At 48.6% G+C, this 25,749-nt stretch overlaps 1 protein-coding gene across 6 annotated transcripts in view; it reads left to right on the top strand.

The window, feature by feature from the left end:
• The window catches only part of IRF2 (interferon regulatory factor 2), a 580,815-nt gene that overhangs the window by 489,804 nt on the left and 65,262 nt on the right, over positions 1–25,749 (top strand). For all 6 annotated transcript variants that reach the window (XM_069631487.1, XM_069631488.1, XM_069631490.1 and 3 more), the window contains one exon: positions 17,235–17,393. In XM_069631487.1, coding sequence (XP_069487588.1) covers positions 17,235–17,393 — 159 coding nt within the window. The remainder of the gene's footprint in view (positions 1–17,234; positions 17,394–25,749) is intronic.

The raw sequence follows: 25,749 nt of genomic DNA, 5'->3' as shown, positions 1-25,749 counted from the left end.
CACTCAAAGGGGCGCGCAAGAGGTGGCAGTAATTTCACTTGATGCAATGAAAGTGTTCGATTCGGTTAGGTGGCCCTGGTTACTGGCGGTACTGGAGGAATATGGAGTGGGGCACATATACCTGAGGTGGGTGCGCTTGCTGTACAGCAGGCCGATTGCTCGGGTCAGGACGGGCTCTAGGGTTTCGAGACAATGGCAGTTGACTAAAGGCACCAGACAGGGATGCCCGTGGCCCCCGATGCTTTTTATTCTACCGCTGGAGCCCCTAGTGGATTATTTGAGAGCAGCATTATGGAGAAGTTGGAGTCAATACCAAGGGAGGGCGACACTTGATATCATTGTATGCTGATGATATGTTATTGTACCTGCAATACCCAGAAGAGAACTTACAATACATTCTGGAGGTAAAGGCACGGTATGCGAAAGTATCGGGTATAACCGTTAACCCACAAAAGTCCAGCATATTCCCCGTGGGGAGGTATGCGGGAACGCCGGAACACGAATTGCCGATATTACTGATAAGATGGGAAACCAAGACATTTAGATATCTGGGGATAGATGTGTATCACAATACCAGAGAGGAACACAAGCAGAATACAGAAAAGGTGGTGACTAATATAGAAAAGAGTATGGCATTTTGGGCCAAACTACCATTGACAATGATTGGGAGAGCGGCATTATTAAAGATGGTGGTGCTGCCCAGGTTAGTACATTATTTAACAAACCTCCCACATGCAATACCCAAGTGCTTTTTCATGAAATTACAGAGTGCTTGGAGAGGTTTCATCTGGCATAATTCTAGGAATAGAATAGCACTGTGGAAGCTTCAAAATTCATATGAGCAAGGTGGCATCAGATTGCCAAATTTTGAAGTATACTATGTGGCTAACCAACTCCAATTTGTAGCGAGGTGGCTATCGGACAAACAAACACCAGAGTCCAAGCTGTTGAGGGCCGAGAGCACCCCTTATTTCCTAAACGAAAGGATTTGGTTACAGAAACAGCAGACAATGGGAGAGGGTAGATTGCTGGAACTGGGAGGAGAAACATGGCGAGCTTGCCGATTGATTAAAAAACCCGACCCAGTGTTCCCTGCAAATGCTGTTAGTTTGTTTTAGTATTTGTAATGCGTGCCAAACCCGAGGGTATCAGGGCGCAATAGGCATCAAGAGGGTTGTTCAGCTTAGGCTACATTGCTGTGCAGGATCACACATTATATACAATAAATCTTAAGAAGGGCAGTTTGTACAGAATAGGCATGAAACAGGCAGGTTGCACAGTATGAAAAAAAAACACAGTACACAATATATACAGTATGTGCAAGAGGAACAGGAGTTACATTATATATGTAATGCAAGGTTAGAGGTCGTTTTCCTTGATCCAATGGATGAGGTTGGACCTAAAGAGTAGGTAGGGTAAGTCTTCCCTCGGGCGGAGGGAGGGAGTTACAGTATTGGGCAGCTTTGACCGGGAAGCTGCTTCCACCAGTCTTCGTACGTTTAAATCTGGGCACCATTAGAAGGTTGGTGTTAGCAGTTCTCGTGGGACGGTTGGAAGGTTGTCTCGTAAATCTGGCTATGAGGTATTGTGGGGCGGCATGGTGGAGACATTTGTGTGTCAAGGACGCGGTTTTGAGAAGGATTTTGTCATTCGTGGACGGCCAGTTATTGGATCTTCTACAGTCCGATGTGGGCTTTCTTAGGAATACTTAGGGCTGCTCTCAGGGCATTGTTTTGTAGAATCTGAATCTTATTGGTAATGTATTTATTACTCCCTAGATATAAGGCATTACAATAGTCCAGTTTGGATAAAACAAGGGCTCTTGCGGGGTGATGCAGTTAGTGGCGCTGGGAAGCGTAGATGAACAAACTAGACTGAACATTAGGACAAAATGGGGGTAGCGAGGGGAAGCCCAAGGAGTTTGACAGATTGGTGGAAGACAGAGGAGTACATAGGGGACAATGTATCACATATTCCCGGCTAGTGAGGAGTATAAAAGACACGTGGCCTCAAGCAGTGCTGGCCCTGCAGCCAGATACGAGAGAAACAATGTATGATGTGTCTGAAGGAGGCCATGAGGTCTCCCGTATATGAGTTTCTGATGTCAAGGATAGGGAAAGAAATTGTCCAAACGAGACTAAACTGGGAAGATGATGTGGGTGGACCATTACAAGATGAACTGTGGACCAGGGCACAAGGCTACCATAAAAAGGTGTTGAGAAATGCAAGATTGCAACAAATTCAATTGTACATAATCCACAGAGCATATCTGACCCCCAGGAAAATAGCTAAATTCAGCCAAGTAGGAATACAAGCATGCCCGAAATGTGGGGAATTGGATGCAGGTATGGTACATAAGTTTTGGTCATGCCCCGAAATGGGAGGGTTCTGGAGGGAGGTGGCCCAATTCATGGCACGGGCAGAGATTGACCTGGATGTGAGCATCCCCCGGGCAAGCCTTCTGGGGGGGTTCCCTGGGCCTCGTAGAGCTAAACATGTCAGTAAACTTAAAGACTTAGCGTATATATTGGTCAAACGCAGAATAGCAATGAGATGGAAAGTGAGCAAGAGACAGTCAGCAGATGTCTGTTGGCAGATCTAAAGAAATGGGCGTATGTGGAAACAACGGTATGGCAAGAGATGATGGGGGGGGGGGTAAGTGAGCAGAGCCAAAACATTAGTCGCCTGGAGACGAGTAGTAGCTACATTATCCATATCAGAGCGTGATAGTTCAGAGATAGACAGTCCGGTGGAGGAGGAATGAAGATGGAATATTAAGAGCGTACGCAGGAAGAGAGAGTTATGATGTAGGCCGAGGGGAGAGGGGGGAAGTTATGGGATGGGAGAAAATGGAAAGCTAGAACTGTAAGTTATTGTGTACAAAAGATTAATGTGTTGTATGGTTGTAGGTTGAAAAACCAATTAAAACTTTAAAAAAAAAAAAAAGAAAACATGACTTATGGTCACAATGATTAAGTGATGCTTAAGGAAGTCCATCATGGAACGACGAGATTCGAGATGGGTGAACCAACATGAGTCACATGAGTCCATAAGTCAAACCATCAACAACAAGGCGGTGATGTTGTCACCATAATGTGTCGAAACAAATTCCTACACTGGGCAGGGAGGGATTGTTGATGCAGGGGGGATAGCAGGAGAGGACTGTCTTGGGGCAGGGGGGACAGCAAGATGAATGTTTTAAGCATACAGGCGTCACATGCATACAACAGGGTGGGCACAGCGAAATACAAGAAGCAGGCAACGTTACACAACTTGCACAATTTACTGTGCCACGGAGCACCTGTCCTCACCCCAGCACCGAAGAAGTTGACGTTGGCGTTGCCTGATGATGGTGGGGATGGCCTGTGGGGACAGAGGGAGTAAACGCATGTTGGTGCATGCTTACCTGCTGTCTGAGCAGGGATTTGGGCCCTGGGTCCTCCTGGTCCGAACAGGCCCAAACAGGAATTTACCTTTTCTTTGTGTGCCTTTCATGAGAGACGCCCTTGATCTAAGAGTGAAGAGCAGGAAGGAAGAGGCAGAGCTAAGAAGGTGGGTGGGGCTTAGGCCAGGTGACCTAGATCCACTTGCCCCTGCACCCCATCTTCAAAGGAAAAGAGGCTGTAGGGCTCCCTAAGTAGGGAAAAAGAGCAGCCACCAACGAGGCATCAGGTGGGCGGGGCTTAGGACAAGGGAGGTTAGTCTTGCAGTACTGGCTTTTATTATGGTTTCCGCAGCCACTGCACCTAGGGAGATTACTCCTGTACCACTCTTGGTTTCTCTTAGTTTTCACAATCACTGTGACGAGGGAGACTGCTCCCGTACCAGTCTTGCCTTCTCTTGTGATCTTCACAACTACTGTGACGAGGGAGAGTACTGCCGTAGCAATCTTTACTTTGCACTGAATCCCTACCGATCTCACAACGCTACCGATACCTTGAATTTGTTGGGGGCGCATCATTTGTTCTTCCTGGGGTTGCAGGCAGGCTCGCTCGTTCTCTGTAAACACTTCCAGCGTTTCTCTCACCTCTTTCTTATGTGTGTCTGCAGCTCCACAGAGCCTTTGGCTCATCTTTGTCAGCGCAGTTTGTGGACCACACGATTCACCTCCCAGATGTCACGCCACCGTCTGACGACTTCAAGATGGGACGGTTCTCTGTTGAGTCACGAAGTACTCCGCTAACCTTTCCCCATTGTTCCCTTGACCGAGGACCAGCTTCTTTCCACAACCTTCTCGTTCCCAGGTTTGAGCTTCCTGGGCTGTGCTGGCTTGAAACCGGCTTCTCTTTTTAGCCAGTCCTTCCTCTATTTGTATCCTGTGTTGCTGGTTCGTCGCAAGTGTGATGCTAGTCAGTCCATTGCATGGACTTCTTGTAAAGGACTAGCTTCTTTCACAACCTTATAGTTTTCACTCCAGACGGACCGCTGGTGCCTCACCGATAACCGGTTCAGAAGTCCCAGTAATGGAACTCAGCAGATATACCGATGGACTACTTCAGAGACTGGGGTGGCGAAGATTGGGACCTGTGTTTGGGGGCCCAGAAAAAGGTTCTTGTCCTCGGATGGGGTCACACGGTCACAGTCTCCATGTCTGTCCACCACAACGTCTCCAAATGACTCCACTGCTGCTTTCTCCTCAAAGCTCTTCCTGTCAGCTGGGAATGTTCAATTTTTAACAATGTTGGAGGTTCCGACCCTGGCTTTTGCCCTTCCCTGTTTATTATTCGAACGGACCATTGTCAAACTGGCCAACCGTTTACATATTCCAGCATTTAACAACAGTAATCTGCTACACTTAATTTAAGTAAGAATATACATCAATTAGACTAGCTAGCTTCCATCTACCTAATCCTTGCTATACATTTAAAATAAGGTGCACAGTGCATTTTACCAGTAGTTGGCAGACCCTCTGAGAGGCTTTCCCTTGGACTGTTACAGGGTAAGTTTATCATTATTTGCATTGTACCTTCATCCATAATTGTAATACATGTTTAAGTTACATATTTTGCTACCAAAAGAACACTATCTAGGCCTGCACAAAGGCAGCTATGCTGTTACCTGGGTCACATACAGACTCCATAGAGATTTTAGGTGGCCACATGTTTACATGTGGTTAACACACACACACTGCCTCCAAGAAAATCATTTTCACGGATGATTTGTTTCCATCAGGTGCACTGATAGGTTTCATAACTTGCAGTCTCTTGCGTTGAAGAAGTGTTAGTTTCCTCTCAAAGTAATGATGTCCCAGATTGAAACTGGCAGCGACGCTGTAAATGGCTGGATTGGGGCTTGATGATGCACCCTACTGAACTCCAGGTGCTTTCTAGTACAGTCTCGATACTGGCCTCTCTCCACAACTTGATTTTCTTTGATGAACAAGAGGATCTGCATGAATGTCAGGCAAGCATGTTTCCGGCTGGTCAGCAGCATCTGGGGTATAAGGTGGCACAGTTCAATTAGCTTCATCCATGTCCTGCATAGAAGACTGCTCAGTGGCATGGTTTCCTGGAAGTTTTCAGGGACATTCAGGCAACCTGAAATGCAGATGGCATCTTCTAGACTATAGGGATCATAATTATCGCTGGCGTCACATTTGGGATCCTCTTCTCTGGTCTCTGTCTAACTGAGATATCTCTTGGCTGCTTGTTTATGTTCTACAAAGGGATACTCGACAGCTGTGGGGTATCTGAGAATCCCTTCTGCAGTGTGTAGTCTCTGATTCTGAGGGCCTTCTCTGGAAGTCAATTTCCGGAACATCTCGAGTGTTCCTCTGCACAGATTTACCAGGTGGCAGAAGGTGATTTCTATGCATTTATTTTCAATTTCAAGGCCTTTTTTCCTTTCTAATTCTGGGCACCGGGCACCAGCTATCTCCTCTCTGTCTCAAACCTTGGATCAGGACACAAGCTCCTGGTTTCAGTTCATGGAATCGAACTTTGTTCTATTTCTGCTTATTCTGCTCTCTAATGTTTAAAGTCCTGCCGTTCAATCTTTTTTCAGCTCCCAGGGTTTCCACCACACTGCTAGCAATGGTGGCTGCTCCCCTCAGAAGGGAGGTCATTCATGTATTTCCCAACCTGGACAACTGGGTTGTCCGAGCCCGCTCCCCAGATCTAGTGTCAGAGTATCTTCGCCTCACATGCTCTATTGCACAGCTGTGGCTTTTCTCTGAAAAGTCTCAGGTTTCGCCGTCTCAGTATCTTCGATTTATCAAAGCAGTCTTGGACACTTGCCTGGGCGCAGGGCATTCCCTCCCGAGGACCGAGTGACAGAAATCTTTTGGATGGCCAATGTCCTCCAATCCGAGGAACAGGTCCCAGCCTCTGCCTTTGTGTGCCCTCTGGGCCTCATGGCCTCCTGCAATCTAGTGCTACCAGAGGTGAGGCTGCGCATGGATTTGATTCAGTGACTTCTCCATGTACAATGGTCACAGTTTCAAGGCCATGTGTCGGACCTTTTACGGGTCCCGGACCTGGTAGGCAGTGTGAGACAACTTGATGAGAGGCATGTTTCCTCAACCTTAGCCCCAGGTGACGGTGGTCACGGATGCCCCTCTTATTGGTTGGAACGCTCGCCTATGGTCTCCCGCAGAGTTCTAGGAACACATCAACTTGCTGGAGCTGAGGGCGTTCAGGCTGGCCCTGGTCATCTTCCTCCCCTATGTGAAGTGCAAGACTTCTAATCCTGATGGAGAACGGAGTGGCCATGCACTACAACAAGAAACAAGGTTGTGTGGGGTCCTTGCCTCTCTGCAGCGAAGAAATGCGACCGTGGTTCTGGGCTCTGGAGAACAGTGTCTCTGAAGGCAGCGCACCTGACTGGAAGAGAGAATGTCACTGCAAATTCTTCCAGTGGACAGACTTTGACCTCCCATGAATGAGAGATGTTCTGGAGGAGATGGTCTCAGTTTGGGGGACTCTGCAAGTGGACCTCTTTGCTTCCAGTGTGAACAGGAAGTGCGAGGAGTTCTGCTGCAGGGAATTTCTCACCTCGGAGCTCTGGGGGATGCACTGACAGAGGAGAGGACTTTCGACCTCCTTCATGCATTCCCGTCGTTCCTCCAGTTGTAAGGACATTTTTCCTGTTCAGATCCACATTCATCCTGATCGCTCCGGACTGGGCCCAGAGCACGTGCTATCCAGAGTTGCTGGACATGTCCATCTCCCCTCCCTGTCACCTTCCGAGGAGAGTCAACTTTCCCTCCCAATCAGAGGAGCGGGTCCTCCACATGAACCTCAGCAGCCTGAATCTTCATAATACTGAGAGATACAAGGAGTTTGATTTGTCGTATAATCTCATTTCTCCAGCATGGGGTCTGGCATGGATTCACATGCTCATGAATATTCCCCGTCGTCAGGCCGGGAATCCTCGGTATAGAAAAAATCAGTATCAGTTTTGTTTCTGATCTGTCTTTCTCAGTAGTAACCATACTGCCCCCAGCCAATGACTGCCCTCTCCATAAGCCCCTCGACTGGCAGCCATCCTCAGATTTTTACCGCACGTTCAAGTGTTGGGAGTCCTTGTGCTTAGCTCTTGAGCTTTTGCTGCGTTTTCATGCTTTTTTCAGGAGATTTTCTTATTTTTTCGGTTAAAAGAGCCTCAAGCTCCACCGTTTCTACTTCCGATCAACGGGGATCCATTTCGGAGTTTTCTACGCCCCTCAAGGGTGAAGATTTTGTCGAGTTACGCTTTTGGAGGATTCCAGAAGTTCCGAGGCCTACCCCGGACATGGCCCAGGAGAAAGGGAGCTCGACGCCCGGGAAGCTATTCAGGACCTGCCCTGGATGCCGGCTTCAGAACGTTTTCAAGGAGGATGAGCATTTGTTATGCCTCTACCGTCTCCATGAGGACAAGACGCACAAGGAAAAGGACTGCGCGTTTTGTGGAAACATGTCGGAGCGGACCATGAAGGATCAGCACCTCCGTCTCGCCAACTGGCTGGAAGGTAAGAGCCCGCCAGGCGAGAAGAAGAAGAAGAAGTCGGAGCGGTCTTCTGAGTCCTGTGAGGGTGCTCCGGCGACGGGGGCCCAACAAAAGGCTAAGTCCGCGGGCACCGGGAGCGCCGAACAGTCTGGCTCCATGGCTGCCAGGCAGGGCGCACCCTCTCCGGCGCCATTGACCACGAGCCAACGCTCGGGTAAGAGGAAGTCCGAGAACCCGGCGAAGCTTCTGGAGAGGCCCTGGTCGATCTCGAAGACTCCGGAGGGGGAGCGAGGCTCGGACCCTCCCCCGAAGGGGAAGGCCCCAGGCATACAGAAATTCACCCTGCTAGGACCTCGATTGAGGATGTCGCCGCGGCCCTGGCTCAGCCTGTGGAGGCTACACCAGTGGAGGCGCCCTCAGGTCCCAGAGTCTCCCTGCCACCGCGGAGGGAGTCGTATTTCAGGCCCATCGAGAAGACCCCCACGAAGTCCTCGATGGAAAGGGGGGAAAGGGGTGGTGGCCGTCGTGGATACGGACACGACCTCTGAAGAGGAGCTCCATCCAAGTCGTGGAGGAGACCCAGCCCATCGGGAGGGATCCCGACGAGGGCGATGACTAGGGCGACGGTGACGCAGACGAGGCTCCTCAAGAGCCCTCACGCCCGTCGTTTCCGGCGACGCAGGACACCTCGGCAGCCATTTTGTCAGCCATCCAGTCCTTATGCTCGGAGAGAAGGACTAGGTTGCCCCTTCCCCCGGCGGAGGAGCCTGAGCCAGACCCGACGGAGGATCCGGAGCCAGGACCTTCGGGGAGCCCACTGCCAAAGAGGAGGACGACGCATCCTAGGCCTCCTCTCCCGCCTCTGCGGCCTTCTCTGCCTTCCCCCCGGTCCACTACCCACGGGGATGATCCAGGCATGGACACAACTACGACGGGTACGCATGACGACGGGACGTGCCCCCCTCGTCGCCCCCTGGCCAGGCGTCCCCGCCCGACGAGATTGGATCCTTCCATGCAATGATCTCCAGGGCATCCGAGCTCTTCCAGCTCTGCCCCGAGGAAAAGAAGAAGGAGGGGTTCCTTTACGAGCGGCGCGAGGCTAAAAGGAAGACGGTCCTCGCCGTACCGCTTCTTGATGACATCTGGGATGAGGGGCTCGCCCTCTTCAAGAACCCTGCCACGGCTCCTGCGAAAAGGGACCGGTACGAGAAGAAGTACCGGTCCCCGACGCTGCCCCCTTGTGCCTTAGGGCGCAACCTACCCCGGACTCGGTCGTTTCGGCGGCGGCCAAGAAGAAAGCGGGGGGGCATCGGCCTCAACTTCAACCTCCTCTCCGGACAGTGAGGGTAGGAAACTGGATGCGATGGGACGACGGGTCATCTCATCTGCAGCGACGACCATCAAGGCGGCCAACGCCCTGGCCATCGTAGCCCGCTACGACAGGGAGTTGTGGTTCAAGATTGCCCCTCTGTTGGACTTCCTTCCGGATGCGAAGAGGGCTGAGGCCCTGGAGATCTTGCAGGAAGGTGAGATTGCCTCAGACCACGCCATTACGGTGGCTACGGACATCGCAGACACCGGTTTCCGTCAGTTGGGCAACGGCGTTTGCCTGAGACGACGAGGATGGCTCAGGGCGACAGATTTCTGCCAGGACGTTCAGACCAAGGTTTTGGACATGCCCTTCGATGGGAACAACCTTTTTGGCAAGGCGGTTGATGAATCCCTTCAGGCGATCAAGACGGACACGGAGACGGCCCGTGCACTGGGTGTGCTCCAACGATGGCCGCCCTTTCAGAGTTCCGGAGGCAGACAGGGTGTCTCCAAGGGAGCCGGCAGCAACTCCTCTACTTACCGTCAGGCGGCAAGGTCTTCGTCGCAGGAGGCCTACAGGGGACGCGGCAAGTCGGGTGGATCCCGCCGTCATCGCCAAGGTGGTCTAGGAGGCAAAGCGGCCTCCAAGCAAGATTGAACCGTCGGGTCGGGTCCCCGCCGAAGCACCCCGGTGGGAGGCCGGCTGACGAAGTTCGTCGGCGTGTGGGAGTCCATCTCCACCGACCGTTGGGTGCTGGATATCCTGGCCCTGGGGCACGCCCTCGAGTTCCAGAAGAGGTGCCCCGCATTCCTCCCGAGGCTAGGAAGGAAAATCACGTCCCTCAACTGCTGTTGGAAGTACGGGCGATGCTCAGGAAAGGTGCCATCGAGCTCGTCCCGAAGAGGCTTCGGGGCTCCGGAGTTTACTCAAGATACTTCCTTGTGAGGAAGAAGACAGGAGGATGGCGTCCCATCCTGGACCTGCGACGACTAAACAAATACATCGAGGCACAGAAGTTCCGGATGGTCACCCTCCAGCACGTGCTGGGACAGCTGGAGGAGGGCGATTTCCTGTCGTCGTTGGACTTGGAGGATGCTTACTTCCACATCCCTATTCTAAAGAGGCACCGAAAGTTCCTCAGGTTCGTGGTCAAAGGGCGGTACTACCAGTTGAAGGCCCTCCCGTTCGGATTAAAATCGGCGCCCAGGGTGTTCACCAAGTGCCTAGCACTGGTGGCGGCGTGGCTGCGTCTGCAGGGGATCCACCAACGTCTACTGGCCACGGATGTGGCCAGAGTGAGGTCTATCAAGTCCCTCCTCAGAATGATGTCCTCCTGCATTTATCTGGTGCCCCATTGCAGACTTCGGATGCGGCCCTTGCAAGAATTCCTCGACGCCCACTGGATCCAGACGACGGGCAGCTTAGAGGACAGGATCTCGCTCGACGAAACGTTCTATCAGGCAATACGATGGTGGGGTGTCCGCGCTCATCTGACAGCGGGAACAGGCTTCCTAGCCCCGGCCCACCAGGTGACGGTGACGACGGATGTCTCCATGGAAGGTTGGGGAGCGCACACCGGGAGCCTCCACGCGAGAGGCCTTTGGTGCTCGGAGGAGAAGACTCTCCACATCAACATCTTGGAGCTCCGTGTAGTGTTCTGGGCCCTCAGGTCCTTCCTTCCGTCCCTCAAGGGCAAGGTGGTGAGGATCTTCACCGACAACACCACCACGATGTTTTACATTTGGAAGCAGGGCGGAACCAGATCCCCCCTGCCCTGTCCAAGGAAGCCCAGGATCTGTGGCATTGGGCCATCGCACAAGGGATGTTTCTGGTACCCTTTCATCTGGCAGGGATAAAAAACACCATCGCCGACTCACTCAGCAGGGAGCTGCGCTCGTGCCATGAGTGGGAACTGTGCCAGGATCAAGTGAACCGACTCTTCCGACGATGGGGCGAACCCCAGATTGATCTCTTCGCGACGGCGGCGAACTCCAAGTGCCGGAGGTTCGCCAGCAGGTTTCCCCAACCGAGGAGCATGGGCGATGCTTTCTCGTTCCCCTGGGACGGCCTGTTCCTTTATGCATTCCCGCCGTTGCTACTCCGGCTCGTCAACCAGCTCAAGAGGTCCCGGTGCAGGATGATCCTCGTCGCACCGGCGTGGCCGAGGCAGATCTGGTTCCCGGACCTTCTGGACTTGTCAGCGTCCACACCAGTCAAGCTACCGACGGACGCGGATCTTCTCTCCAGAGAAGGAGGCGCCATTCTTCATCACAAACCAGAGTCGCTGAACTTGCAGGCCTGGCTCCTGCAGCACTAGAGTTTGGAGGATACGACATCCCGGCCAACTGCAGAGAGGTTCTTGCAAAGGCCAGGGCATCCTCAACTCTCAAGTGCTACGGACACAAATGGAAGAGGTTCTCTGTCTGGTGCCGGGCACAGAAGATTAACCCTCTGCGGATTACGGCCCCTCAAGTATTGCCGACCCTACTGTCTTTGGCCAAGGCTGGCCTATCTCACGCTTCCATCAAGGTACATCTGGCTGCCGTCTCACGTTACACCAGAACTACAGGACGGGCGTCCTTGTGGTCTCATCGTCTGGTGAAGGAATTTATGAAAGGACTGTTCTGATCATTCCCGCCGGTGAAGGCCCCTGCTCCGGCGTGGGAGCTCAACGTGGTACTAACTACGCTCATGGGGGCCCCATTCGAGCCTATGCATTCAGTGCCGTTGAAGTTTCTGTCGTGGAAGACAGCATTCCTCGTGGTCATCACCTCTGCACGATGAGTGGGAGAGATCCAGGCCCTGTCTTGCAAGCCTCCATACTTGACTTTTCACGACACAAGGGTGGTGCTGAGGGCGCACCCCTCCTTCATGCCCAAGGTGCCGTCGGACTTCCACCTCAACGAGCCCTTGGTGTTGCCAGTTTTCTTACCGTTGCCTTCGTCGCCGGCTGAGAGGACTCTGCACTTGCTAGATGTAGCTAGAGCGCTGAAGTTCTACGTGGACCGCACGAAGAGTTTCCGGAAGACATCACAGCTGTTTGTGAACTTTGGACCTGTGAATCAAGGGAAGGCTCTCTCGAAGACTTCCATTTCCAGATGACTCTCCGGCTGCATCATGCACTGTCACTGGTTGGCAAACCGACCGCTGCCCGACCGTCCGAGAGCCCATTCGACCAGAGCGATCGCTGCTACTACGGCGTTCCTGTCTGGTGTGCCCCTGCTCGACATCTGCAGGGCTGCTACGTGGAGGTCGACGCACACCTTCACGAGATTCTACTGCGTCGACCGGGATTCCAGGGAGGAGTCCAGAGTCGGCCAGGCAGTGCTGCGCAACCTGTTTGTCTAAGGTGAGCCTGGTGAGGAGGTAAGAGTTGCTTAATGTTGAGTTGTTGTATTGCTTGATATTGAGCCTTGTGCCACCTGCCGTGGTTGTGCATGTGTATACTGCTATGTATTCTTATATTCATGAGCATGTGAATCCATGCCAGACCCCATGCTGGAGAAGGAACCAGTTACTTACCTGTAACTGTTGTTCTCCAGCATGGGTCTGGCATGGATTCACGTGCTACCAAATCTGAGGATGGCTGCCAGGGGAGGGGCTTAGGGAGAGGGCAGTCATTGGCTGGGGGCAGTATGACCCAGAGACCAGTGATTGGTGACTACTGAGAAAGACAGATCAGAAACGATTCTGATACTGATTTTTTCTATACCGAGGATTCCCGGCCTGACGACGGGGAATATTCATGAGCATGTGAATCCATGCCAGACCCATGCTGGAGAACAACAGTTACAGGTAAGTAACTTGTTCCTTATGTGCTCCTTTCAGCTCAGAGACCTGCCACAGTCTATTTATGCCTGCAGATGGCGTACATTTTCGGCTTGCTGCCGGGAGAAGGATCTTCACCCCTCATCCTGTCTGTCCATTAGCCCTTGTTTTGGATTTTTTTTCTGTCCTTGGCCCAACCAGGCCTGCTTTCTGGCACTGTTAAGGGATACCTCACCTCTATTTCAGTTTTCAAGAGGTCACCTTAACAGGGCTAGCTCTTCACAATCCCCAATGTCATTCAGTTCTTGCAGGGTTTGTGTAACCAGTTTCCCCTACGACAGTTTGTTGTCCTCAAGTGGGATTTAAATTTGGTTTTGACATTCCTTATGGAAGCTCTGTCCTCCATTCACGTTCTATTAGATTGCTCATCCTTAAGGTGATTTTCTTGGTTGCAATCACTTCTGCAAGAAGAGAATGAACTGCAGGCGTTGTCTATTAAACCTCCGTACTTGGTTTTCTCTAAGGAGAAGATGACTTTGAGAGTGAGCCCTCTTTGCTTCCAAAAGTAGTCTCAGATTTTCATCGCTCTCAAAAAGGTCCATCTCCCTGTGTTATTTCCTCAGCCTCATCCTTCAACGGAAGAGGAGCGGTTCTATGGGCTGGACCCATTGCGGACCCTCCGCTACTATGTCTCTCAGACGAGTGAGGCTAGGAAAGATGACCTGCTTCTTCGTTGGTTACGCAGTGCTTGTGCTGGCATGACTGTGACTAAATTGACCCTGTCAAGGTGGATCATTCTCTGCATCCCGGAATGATATGATCTGCCTGGGAAGGATGTGCATGATGGTCTTGGGGCCCATTCTACCAGAGGAGTGGCTGCCAGCTCTGCCCTGCAGAGGGGAGTTCCTATCCTGGACATCTGCCAGGCGGCAAAGTGGGCATCTCTGCAGAACAACTCACACTTCCTGTTCACGCTATAAGCAAAGAGGTCCACTTGCGGAGTCTCGCACGTTTGCTAAGCATTACTGCTTGGATTCCCGTTCAGGCCAGGACGCCTGCTTTGGTAGGGCAGTCCTTCAGAGTTTTCTGGTCTAAGTGGTGTACTGCCTCTAGATTTTCATACTGCTTTGGGAGTCTATCATAGATGAGGAATCTGTGGGAGAAAGGAATCCATTAGAACAAAAAATTACTTATCTATCGGTAATGTTCCTACTGATGGATGTTCCTCCCATGGATTCATCATCGCCCTCCATGCCTGCCCCTCTTGGTGGATAGCTAGTGTATCGGTTCCGCTGTCCCTTCACCTCTGAGTACTAGGGGAAAAGGGTGGAAGTGAGGTCACGGCACGGCACCTCTATATATTCTGGCCACAGCACCTCTATATATTCTGGCCACAGCTTCATGTCCGGCTCGTAGATGCATCAGAAGGAGCCTACACAGCGCTGCTTTGCACCTCCTTTCGGCAGAAAGGTTTCCGAAGAACAGCTGCGCTGTGGATAGGATTTCACAGATGAGGAATCCATTGGAGGAACGTCCTTCGGAAAGAACATTACCAAGAGGTTATTTTGTTAACTTGGAGTAGTTCAAGAGGTTTCCCCATAGAATTTAAAGTGACACAGGTTCACAGTTGTGGGTTAATACTAGGTAAGTACTTGTTCTACTCCACAGGTGCGTATAAAGAAGCAACCAACCCCAGAGAAGTCCTAATTGAAGAGCTTCAGTCCCAGGTTCGAGTCCTAACTGACCAGAGAAGGAAGGAAGCTGAACAGGATTCGGCCCAATGCAAGTCGATTGTGAACCACAGTAAAGGGAAGCCTACAACACCCCACTACCTCAGAACCCACTGGTCCCCTGAAGAGGATTCCAAAGAATATATCAGGATCCAAGAACCATGGAACTGATACTCAAGTTGCCAGTTGTTTCGGATTCATCTCAGAAGAGGCTGGAGAACCTAGGACGTACAGGGATCCTTTTACAGGGATGGTGATTGGAACTGGCACTCTGGGCCTTGAAATGTGGACCAGCGACAACTGGTGAAAAGAATAACCATTGATGCACGCATGATGACGACCCACCAACCAGAAGTCTAGAAGCAGTGACCAAGGAGATCTAGGCAGCTTGAGGACACGAAGGTGCAGCCAGCCAACAAATAAGAGTCCCATCACAGGGGTTACTGTTGGAGGGTCACCAGAGACAATGCAAGACAAAGCTGAAGCATAGTGATGGGACCCACCGCTCTTCCAAGATGGGAGGACTCCCTACCTCAAGGTGCTTTGTTAAATTTTTGCAGGAAAGTGCCACTGCAGAAACTCAAAGGGTCCCAGCACAGAACAGCCAGTCCATCCAGTAGGTCAGACTGGGAGGAAGACGATGAATGGCCAAGGGAGGCCATCCAGCAGCCTTTACAAGAAACCCAAGGCTAAGACAACAAAACCAGGGCTCATCCAGTCTGGCCCAACCTGATACTTAATAATCAGCAGCCCATATTTATGGTAAACCTCCAGCAACTCAAGAAACAATCTTCTGGTGTGGAATGGGCAGTGTCTCTCCTAGATATTCAAATCAATTCATGGGCTGGCGTTAGCCAGTCCTCAATTTACACACCAGTGTGATGAAGAAAGGTTTTGGTGGCCAGTCAATCAGGCTGATAACTGCCAAACACTGAAATGCTCCTACACAGGATTCGTACTGGCGATGTATGGGTTGAAAAAACGGTCTATGTCAGTTTAAACCACAATAGAGGCAGCAGGACTGGACTCTGTGGAAACCCATGTCAGCAGCACCGCCACTTTAGGCCTGCCTCATGGTCCCCACTGACAAAGGGATGGCACAAACAAAATGGATTACAACTTAAACAAATGCATTAATACCCCAATGACTACCATACCAGTGCATTGTGCTACTAATGCAGTAAAACTGGCTGCTTCCCTGTTCAAGCAAAAACTAAATTACAGCTGGCCAGCCTGCTCCATAACACAAGCGTAGGGTGATCGAATCACCAGGGGCCCAAAAGGGTGTCCTTAAAAAGCATGATAGAGAAGTCTGTGATCATTCACTGACAGTAACTCGCATGCCCCAGGAATGGTGTGCAGTTATGTCGAATGCAAAAATGTTGAGAAAAAAAAAGTCTAAAAAAGAAAATTCGAATGTGTTTTTTTTTTATGGTATGTTTTTTTGGGTTTAGCTAGTAAAAATAAACAGGGGGTTGGGGAGCAACCCCCCCCCATTTAAAAAAAAAAAAAAACATTCGACATTTTTTTTTTCGTCATTTTTGGAGTAGACATATTCACTATAAACCCCCAGGAATGCTTGAAATTCCTTTTTCATCGTTGGCCTACTGCAGGAAAGCACACACAAAATCTTTGCAGCGATGGGGGCACTGTCCCTCTGGCCACAAAAATAAGTTGAAAGAGCCCGGAGAGACAACAGAAAAAAGGAAATTGGGGGGCAACATGAAATGGGACACGAAATACCCCAAAATAAAATGCTGTCCTAATATTATGGACTTCAAAGTAAATGGGACTGGAGTTTCCCTTAATGATTAAAGTAAAGTACCTGCTGCACTTTCATATTTTGAGCTTCAAATGCAGAATTTTTTTAAAGGAAAACTTGCCTCTATTACACATGCACAGTATGGTAGGATAATTGCGGTTCGGGTATTGTAGATGTGCTTGCAAATGTACACTTGCAAAGATGTATTTGCTTTCTAACCCTGTAGAAATATATACAATGAAAAAGCAGAACAGTAATATAACATCTATAAAAATAGTATTAGGCAACAACGCTGTAATTGCTTATTGTGGGCTAACGTTTGAATGACATGATTTGTTGGTGTGGCAACGTTTAGTTTTAGGAAGGGCAAACTCTTGTTCACTTTTAAAGGAGACAGGCTGTAGCTTTTTCCAGCACCTCACAGTGAGCTAACTGGTATTTAATGTTACTTCTCTTTTGCTCTGTTAGAAATAAACAAATGCAATTCTGAATTAACAAAGCAGAATTTTGGAAAGCAAATAATTAAAGATGAAACTGTTCCCTTGAAAACTGCTGGTGCTAGACATGTGCAAACTATGCGTAAGCTTCATTGTTGTTGAAGTGGAGGACAAATCACTGCCTTCAGAAATGTAGATCTGTGCAGTAGCCTATGCACTCGTCTCCCAGATACACCAACATCTAGTTTTAAGAGGGTTTGGTGAGGTGGTACTAATTGATGTTTTCCTCTTTGTTCAAGTCGTAGGCAGTGGGGATCATGACCTGGAAGATCAAATGATTGTGACAAATCCTCCAGATGTTTGCCAAGTTGTCGAGGTGACAACGGAGAGCGAAGAACAGAACATCAGCAAAATTCAGCACTACCCACTGCAAATATCCCCAGCCTATTCCTATGCAGGTCAGCAGACCACTGTTCATGTTGATTTATCTACTTTTGTAAACTATCTTTTAATGTTAGAGGGAGATTAGCCCACTAAATATACACTTGGAACGGTAACATGTGATGCCACAGTGCTGAGGGTCTTGTTCGGGCACTGTGCAGTGGAGGCGACCATCTGATGCGGCAAGTCTGCTTCTCCAGCCTGCCCATGCTCACTGGGACTTTAAAACATCTTAATTTTGGTGTTTTTCCCCTCTCTCCGAAGCCCCCTTACTGACCCTCCTCTCCCCCACATCCCATTCCGCCCACTCCTCTGCCGGGTTGGTTGGTGCCTGCTGCACGTGTCTGGAAGGCCTTCCAGAGGCCTTGGAGTTTTCTCGCCTGTTTCTGCCTGAAATATATCTTTAGCTCCCACCTCGTAAAAGTGACCATGTAATGCGGCAAGCCTGCTTCTTCAGCCTGCCCGTGCCCACTGGGACTTATTTCTGAGTTTTTCACCTCTTTTCCATCTCCCAAGCCCCTTTTCTTACCCTCCTCTCCCCCACCTCGCATCCTGCCCACTTAACTGCCAGTTTGGTTGCTGCCTGCTGGCGTGTCCAGAAGGCTCTCCTTCTGGGAACCCCGCAGGGCAGCATTACCTGGGCAGCCGGCTAAGGGCCAGAGACGCGAAGGGCATCTCCCCACCAAGCAGCCCCACTCTGTGTTTACCCGTGTTCACCGGGGACACCTAAAGAAGACAACCTACTGCGACAGGAAAGGTACGTGTATTGTGGGGAGGAGTACAACCATTACTGTACTCCAGTAAACCCCACCACTCGTATTACTCTTACTACCTAATATCACACGCCAAACTACAGGTAGCCTAATTGTGTAAGTCGGCCAGAGTTTGCATTTAGTCTAACTGTAATTCAGCCAGCATTTACATTTAGCCTAATTGTATTGTATTGTAATTATATATAGCGCCATTACCATTATTATAGTCTCAAAGCGCTGGTAGTGGGGATGCCCTTGGTGGATCGAAGTCCAGACTGTTGGAGGTCATAGAGTAATAAGGCTTGGCAGGGCTGGCCATGCTCCGGTAGAGAGCAAACCGTGCGGTCAGGCATGTGGATGGGTGCACAGAGGGGTCAGGGGATGGTGTGAGTGCTAGAGCCTCACTGTTTTCAACGTGCCCAAATGTCATAGGTCTTTGCTGCATTCTGATGTCGGAGGTGTTGAGGCATAGTCTGGTGTAAGTAGGTAGAGCAGTATGTGGCCCGCACAACTGAATTTTGCTGTATTCTGATGTGTGCGGGAAAGCCATGCCTGCGACCAGTGTCCACCAGAGTGGTGCATTATACGTACCTAGCAGATTTGGTGGTGATTTGTTGTTTGTGCGCCCAATCAGGTATTGGATTCTTCTATCGATTCTTGCGGCTGCAATAAAACGGTTCGCAACAGCGACAGTCTATGCTCCAACTATTTGCAGCTGAAGGAGCACGGGCTGTACTTTCAGGTTCTTATAGGCAGATAGCGTGACGAGTCTATCCAGATATTGAGCAATTACTGAACTAATTGTGCAAGTCTGCTAGAGTTTGCATTTAGCCTAATGGTATAAGTCAACCAGCGTTTGCATTTAGCCCATGTAAGTCAGCCAGCGTTTGCATTTAGCCTTACTATGTAAGTCAGCCAGAGTTTGAATTTAGCCTAATTGTGTGCATCAACCACAGTTTGCATTTAGCCTGTGTGGGAGTCAGCTACAGTTTGCATTTAGCCTAATTGTGTAAGTCTGCCAGAGTTTGCATTTAGCCTGACTGTGTGGGTCAGCTGGAGTTTGAATTTAGTCTAACTCTGTGATCAGCGACAGTTGCAATTATCCTAACTGTATCAAGTTGCAACAGCTGACATTTAACCTAACTGAGTAAGTTTGCCTGCTTCGCATCTGGCTCAGATTGTATAGGTTGGCGGTATGCCCCTGTAACGCTCTGGGATAGGCTTGTGTGGCATTTATATTGTGTGGGGTTCTGCTTGCTGCTACATTCAGAGATACGCATTGTGACATAGTCATAGTCAGCTGGACTCTGCGCTCAGAGATAGGTAGTATATTTATTTTATTGTTTATTTTATTGAGCATCTGTAAGGGGCTTTATACAACAGAATTGTGTTTCAAAGCACCACAAGGCTAAATGGGAACGGAACATGGGAAATAATAACAATGGCAAGAACAGTAATATACAGTGATGGTCCTACTAGGCCTTCTGGCATTCAGCCGAGCAAGTGCATTGGGGAGAAGTGCAAGGGGAAGAGGGTGGAAGGAGGAGCAGAGGAGTGGACAAGTTTTGGAGGAGGGCCTGGTGGGTAAGTGCTAAGGGGAGCCAAGGAGGAGGACCTCAAGCTAGGTGCTAGTGCAGACAGCTCTCGAGCGTGGTATGTGGAGCCACCAGACAGGGGCCTGAAGGGCAGTGCAATGGGGGCTCTCAGGGGTGCTGGTAATGACTAGGAGGAAGGGCATGGGATCCTGTGAAATTTATGAGGATCAGGCCACTGGTTGAACGTGGGATGATTATCAGGGAGGGGAAAGAGGTAGAGAAGAACAGATTTTGAGCAGTTTTCGGAACTTGAGGAGGTCTGAAAGGGGCAAGGAGGGTGTTCCAAAGGGAGGGGCCACCCGAGGAGAGAGACCTGCCCCCCCCCCACTCTCTGCTTGGAGAAGCGTTTGACAGTCAGAGGGTTGGAATTAGTAGGGCTCTAGCAGGGGAGCATTTAGGGGGGGAAAGTTGGAGACAGCGTGGTGCCAGTCCCCAGAAGACCTTGTGGATGATGCAGAGGGTCTTGAATTTGATCCTTGCAGTGACCGGGAGCCAGTGGAGAGAATTCAGGGCTGGAGAGATTCAGTCCTTTGGCTTGACGCCGAGGATAAGTCTCGAAGCCCTATTCTGGATTACCTGGATGGGGCAAAGGGAGGAAAGAGGGAGATTGAGAAAAAGGCTGTAGCAGTAGTCCAGCATGGAGAGGACCAGAGCTCTGGAGATATTGAGCTTCTGGGGGAAGGTCAGAAAAGGAAGAATGCCTCTGAGGAGGTGGAGCTGGAAGTGGGACTTCTTGGTAAGGTCCATGATGTGAGGGGTGAAGGAGAGAGCGGAGTGGAAGATGACCCCAAGGTTTTTGGCCTCAGAAGATCGTAGGGGTTGAGGGCCCAACGAGGGTGGCCAGAGGGTAGAAGGAAAAGGGTGCACAGGTGTCCCGATGAGGAGGATCTCCGTCTTACTGGCATTCAGACCGAGATCATTCGCTGCACACCATGCCTGAATGGCGGGGATGAGGGAGGAGGAAGAGGGGAAAGTAGAGGGAAGTTTGACGGAAAGCTGTCTCATCAGCATAACACTGGGGATGAGGAGAGGAAATGATATAAACGATTTGGGAACAACCTGCCCGATATTAATCAAACTGGGATAGCGACTGTGTGGTGTCCTGTGGTCAGGGATAGCAACTCTGCGGTTTGCTGACCTTTGACCAGCTAAGCCCACTAGGACCTTGTCCCTTCCCCTACCCCTAGAGGTAGTAATACTCATCTTGGCTCTCAATATAGCTGTGGTGTATCCCATTGGAAATCACAGTCCCCTTAACATCGTCCCACTCACAATTCACCAACAATGAGAAACTGACAATACACAGAAACTGTTGTTACATGCCCACAGGGGTTCCCATGACAACCTCCTAAACACTTTCATTAACGCAACAGAGAAGCACGTGCACCTGCGACGTCTCCACAGACAGCAATCTGTTGCTAAGCGGTAAGAGATCACGGTACGATAGTTACATCACAGTATAGAGGTATACTAGCGTTCTGACTTCATTTTCTTGATATTTTTTGCAGCGCATGGTTCGCGCTAATGGCAAAACGAATAGTGATTAGAGCAAATCCACGCCTGTTAAATTCTGGTAAAACTCGCCACGTATCTATCAGCACATTGGTGTCACGCATGTATAAAGCAGAGATTAGGATTTACCGCTTTCTGTCTGTCTTTGTAGATTACTCACTTGCAGAAGCATATACAGGTTAGTAAATATACGGAACATGGCAATAATGTATCCTAAGTAGCAAGACATTTTTTGCTAATCTGGGTCACCATTTCTTTTCTATCCTGCATTCCTGACACTACAGGTGGCAATATGAAAATACATCCGTATATAAATGATATACATAATATGAATGTGAAATGACCCGCACTGGTTATACATACATGTGTTAACAATATTATGATAATGATGAACTGTCTCCATGTATACCTCTCTTGCTGTTAACCATTGAATTGGACAATGTGGGATTGTGAACCTGTAAATCTGTAAATGATGGTTTTAATGAACACACGGACATGGTATTCTGCAACTTTGAAAAATCACACTAAGTTGAATAAAAAAAAATGAGTTGAAAGAATTTTCCCGAAAGAGCTTACTAAGAGAATTATACCACACGAGTGGTATTTGGGAGTGCAGTCCACACCGCTGGATTCACGGCCAAGGTCCTTTTTTGCTTCTATTTTGCTTGCCATTTCACAGAGGCACCCTACCAGTTGGTTTGCACCCCACGGAGTATTAAGTATTTGACGTAACCAGTCTAAACCAGAAGAACAGCAGGTTGTGCATGCTCACCTCTCCTAAATACAAAAACTCCCACACTATAAAGGAACCTGCAAACCTAACAACCACTCGGGAACCTATAAGGTCGACAAAATCTATTCAACATCACACGAAGGCTAACGCCTATATGATTCAATAACATATACAACAAATACCCAACCACAGGAACCCAAAAGGAAAGGAGGAAAACGAGAGGAAAAATAACCATCATTTAAACCACAGAAAACTCCTCAACAACCTCTGCACTTGGAACAAAGCCACAAGAATACACTAGAATGAAATAGCAAACTTCAGATTCTCAGGAAAGCATTTGCAACTGTGAAATGCAGCAACAAATCAAAGTATTCAAAGGAAGACCACTAGAAGACAACATAGTAGCACAGAATATAGCATGCCACAGGAGAGGACGACGTGCAAGAAAACACAGAAAAAGGACAAGCGAAATGGAATTTCCAGGCTACCACACCAGGAAACATTAACACAGCAATGGAACGCACAACCACATGCCCGACGGAAATAAGAGCCACCACGAACACCAGACAATAAACACTCGATAACGCCTTACCAGTCAACAGACCACCCGCCAGAGCAGGGACCAACAATCAGAAACATTAGACACATCAGCAGGATATCGGAGTTCCAAAGGGAAAGGCAAGAAATACTCAGAAGGAAACACCTCCACTCCATACATCAACAGAAAACCAAGGGGATCATCGGCACCATCAACCTGAAACCGAAGAGGATCCAGAAGAAGACGTGCACCCAATACGAAACCGAACCAAACTACTTAATGATGAAACAAATCCAATCGAACATAACTTGCACCTTATGACAATAATGAGCATCATCAACAAGACCACCAAAAGACACACTCAAAGACAAAACGGACCACAATAAAGAATACAAATTTGAAAGATTATATTCTGCCCGAAGGTACATCACTGGCATATTCCATCTTAATGTGGCTGGATGTGAGAAGCCTCTCCCAATTCCGGCTCGTCTGAATCTGGGCACCACTAATAAACCACTAGACTGATTGCAGATGCGCAATAGCATTAAAACATCTACATCAGTGCAGTCTGTTTACTGCCATTGTTTGCTTTATGGACCAAACTCCTGTCCTCAAACACCACTCTTTCTCTAACTGGTAACCTATGTAATTGTCAATACTGGGGAGATATTCTTGATTTTTAGAATGAGCCTGGCCACAGTATTTTGCAGATGTCTCATAGGTCTCTCTGGTAGACACAGGTAAACACCAGTCCAGTCCAGTCGGGATGATGAAAAAGCATTCATGACTTTGACTTTATGTGGGAATGATTAAGAAAAAGGTAGCAGATGTTTGAGTTTTTTCTCAGATGGAAAAAGCAGGTCTGTATGTCTGCAGAAACCTTCTGGCCCATCAGCAGTTCCTAGTCCATAACGATGCCAAGATTCCTGACTGTTGGTGAATGATGAAGACATTCCAAAAATGAGGTAGGCGTGGACAAAAATGTGATGTTTCTGTGGAAACCGTATTTTGTGCACGAAAACGTTGATGAAACTTCATACATTTGGCTACATCATTTGAATGCCAAATGTGGTGAACTTTCATGGTTCGAGTTAAGGAGGTAAACTTCCTATTTAAAGTGCAATGCAGTCACAGCGCTTCTCTTTTTCTTTCTTTGTCTCTTTTACATGAATTCAGTTGTTTATTGGCATTTCTCATGGAGAGAAAAGTATTGCTAAAGCATTCAGATTAACTATCATACTGTGCATGTGGTTTCTGATGGTGTTTCAGGCCTCCTGGTATTTTGCTGCTTTTTCTGTCTTTGGCTTTGCTTTTCTCCTATCAGGATTTAGATGTTTCCTGTTCTTTGATTGTAAAGCTGTTAATGTTTCTGGCAAATTTTCATAGTATTTTCATTTTCTTCTAATATTTTGGGTAGTCAGAGTTTTTCAACAGGCCCAGGACCTACCTTATACTCTGGTCAGTGACCCTTTTTGTCATCATCTGGCTGTGCTTCATGTTTTTGCTCTTACAAAATAGTATAGCCCTTTAGGGTTTAGCATCCTGTAGCATTTACTTTTCTTTGTAGTGTGAGTCTGAGCTTCCCTGTGGGTGATATAGCGATGTGTTCTCTTATTCTGTGAGTAGGTGTGGTTGGAATTATTCTGGTTTCCCTTACTTTCTCTTGTTGAGTTTAGCCTTTGATTCTTGATTGTGTGTAGCTCCTGCATTTGTAGGGCTTTTTCCAGTTGGGTTTTGATAGATTTGATCTGGAAGGATTTTTTTATTTAGCTGTAGCACAAACTTTGTCGAATATTTCTCAATTTCTATCATTTAGAGCTACTGCCCTACGTCTTCTTGGAAAGATGTTTGTGAGCATATATGTGGATCTTGGGTACCTTTCTGAAGATCAGCAGATGCATACTGTGGGTTGGTCCGGTGCCCCATTTAGTGCTTAGGAGTATTTTGGACTCCATGACTCCATGCCTCACTGGCATATAGACATTTAAGCTTGATAACGGGAATTGTCCAACTTTATTGCACTTTGGTTTTTTCAACATATTGTTTAGAAGGAAATGTCTTGATTTATGTACAAAAAATGTTTTATTGACTGTTTATGCCCTTATGTCTTTTTGGGCACTGTTTTCACTTGATACACGATTTTTCAATATAAAACTTTGTTTCACGCATACAAATTTGTATGACTTTTCTTGATGTTGTGGAATGTGATGTATATCATCCATATGTAGATGGTATTACCCTAATGAGTTCACATAGCTTTGAGCCAGAGGCAGGATTTTGATTTAATTACACCTCCTCTCAGGCCACTATATGCATGCACCAGTACTTTGTGTTTAACTTCAGTTCTTTCTGCCCGTTTACTGGTGCAATAGCCCCTGGGCACAACCACAGCCACAGCAGTGTGGCGGTTTTCTTTGTCGAATGTGGAAACGGGAATGAAGTCAGGTATGACCAATTGACTTCTGCCCTTCAGGAATACAAGGATGAGTATAGACTAAAGCACCCTCACACTTCTACAAACCAAGAGCCAACACAATCATAAATGTAAAATAAGCACAGTTAAGAGATACACCTCCTTTGCTTTATTTTGGTAATGTGGGCCAAAGGAAGGCTATACTCTCAAGAGGGGTGTGCATTTGGTTCAGTAGCAACCCAAACAGTGAATTAGAACAGTCTAAAATAAAGGAATGTCCAATCAAGGTTCTATAAAAACTATGTACTTTTAATCAAATACACCATGCACATTAATAATGAACTACAAAACTCTGTAAAAACCCACCCCTGTAGAATGAGCACAGAATATGCAAAGATGGAATAGATGCAGTACTCTGCATAATGAGACGAGAGCAAAGGGCAATTAAAAGACGACAATGCTCAAAAAGGGTATTTCTTTAGCTTGCAAAGGGGATTAAAGTGATTTATCCAGTCTCTAGGGCCCAAAGATGGACCAAGGGAGCAGATATCAGTAAATAATACCTTTGCAGCCAACTTGGTGGTTCAGCAACGTCAAACTAGGCTTCTTGGTACAGTTCGATGGTTCAGTTTGGTTTGAACATAGTGGCAACTGCGGTGATCTAGCGGTTAGCAGATGTCGAACCGTGGTCGAACAGGAAGGTAGCTGTGGTTGAAACGTTGCACCAGCGATGCACATCAGGGTGTCACCAGGTTCGGTTCGATGGTCGAGGTCTGACGGTGATGAGCTGGTACCAGGACAGGCAAGTGATTTGGTTCGATGCTGAAGCT

This window comes from Ambystoma mexicanum, chromosome 6q (genome assembly GCF_040938575.1).
Source record: "Ambystoma mexicanum isolate Mex_15411 chromosome 6q, UKY_AmexF1_1, whole genome shotgun sequence".
Classification (NCBI taxonomy): Eukaryota; Metazoa; Chordata; class Amphibia; order Caudata; family Ambystomatidae; genus Ambystoma; species Ambystoma mexicanum.
Note: the sequence above shows the minus strand (reverse complement) of the source record. Positions and strands in the feature narration are given on the sequence as shown.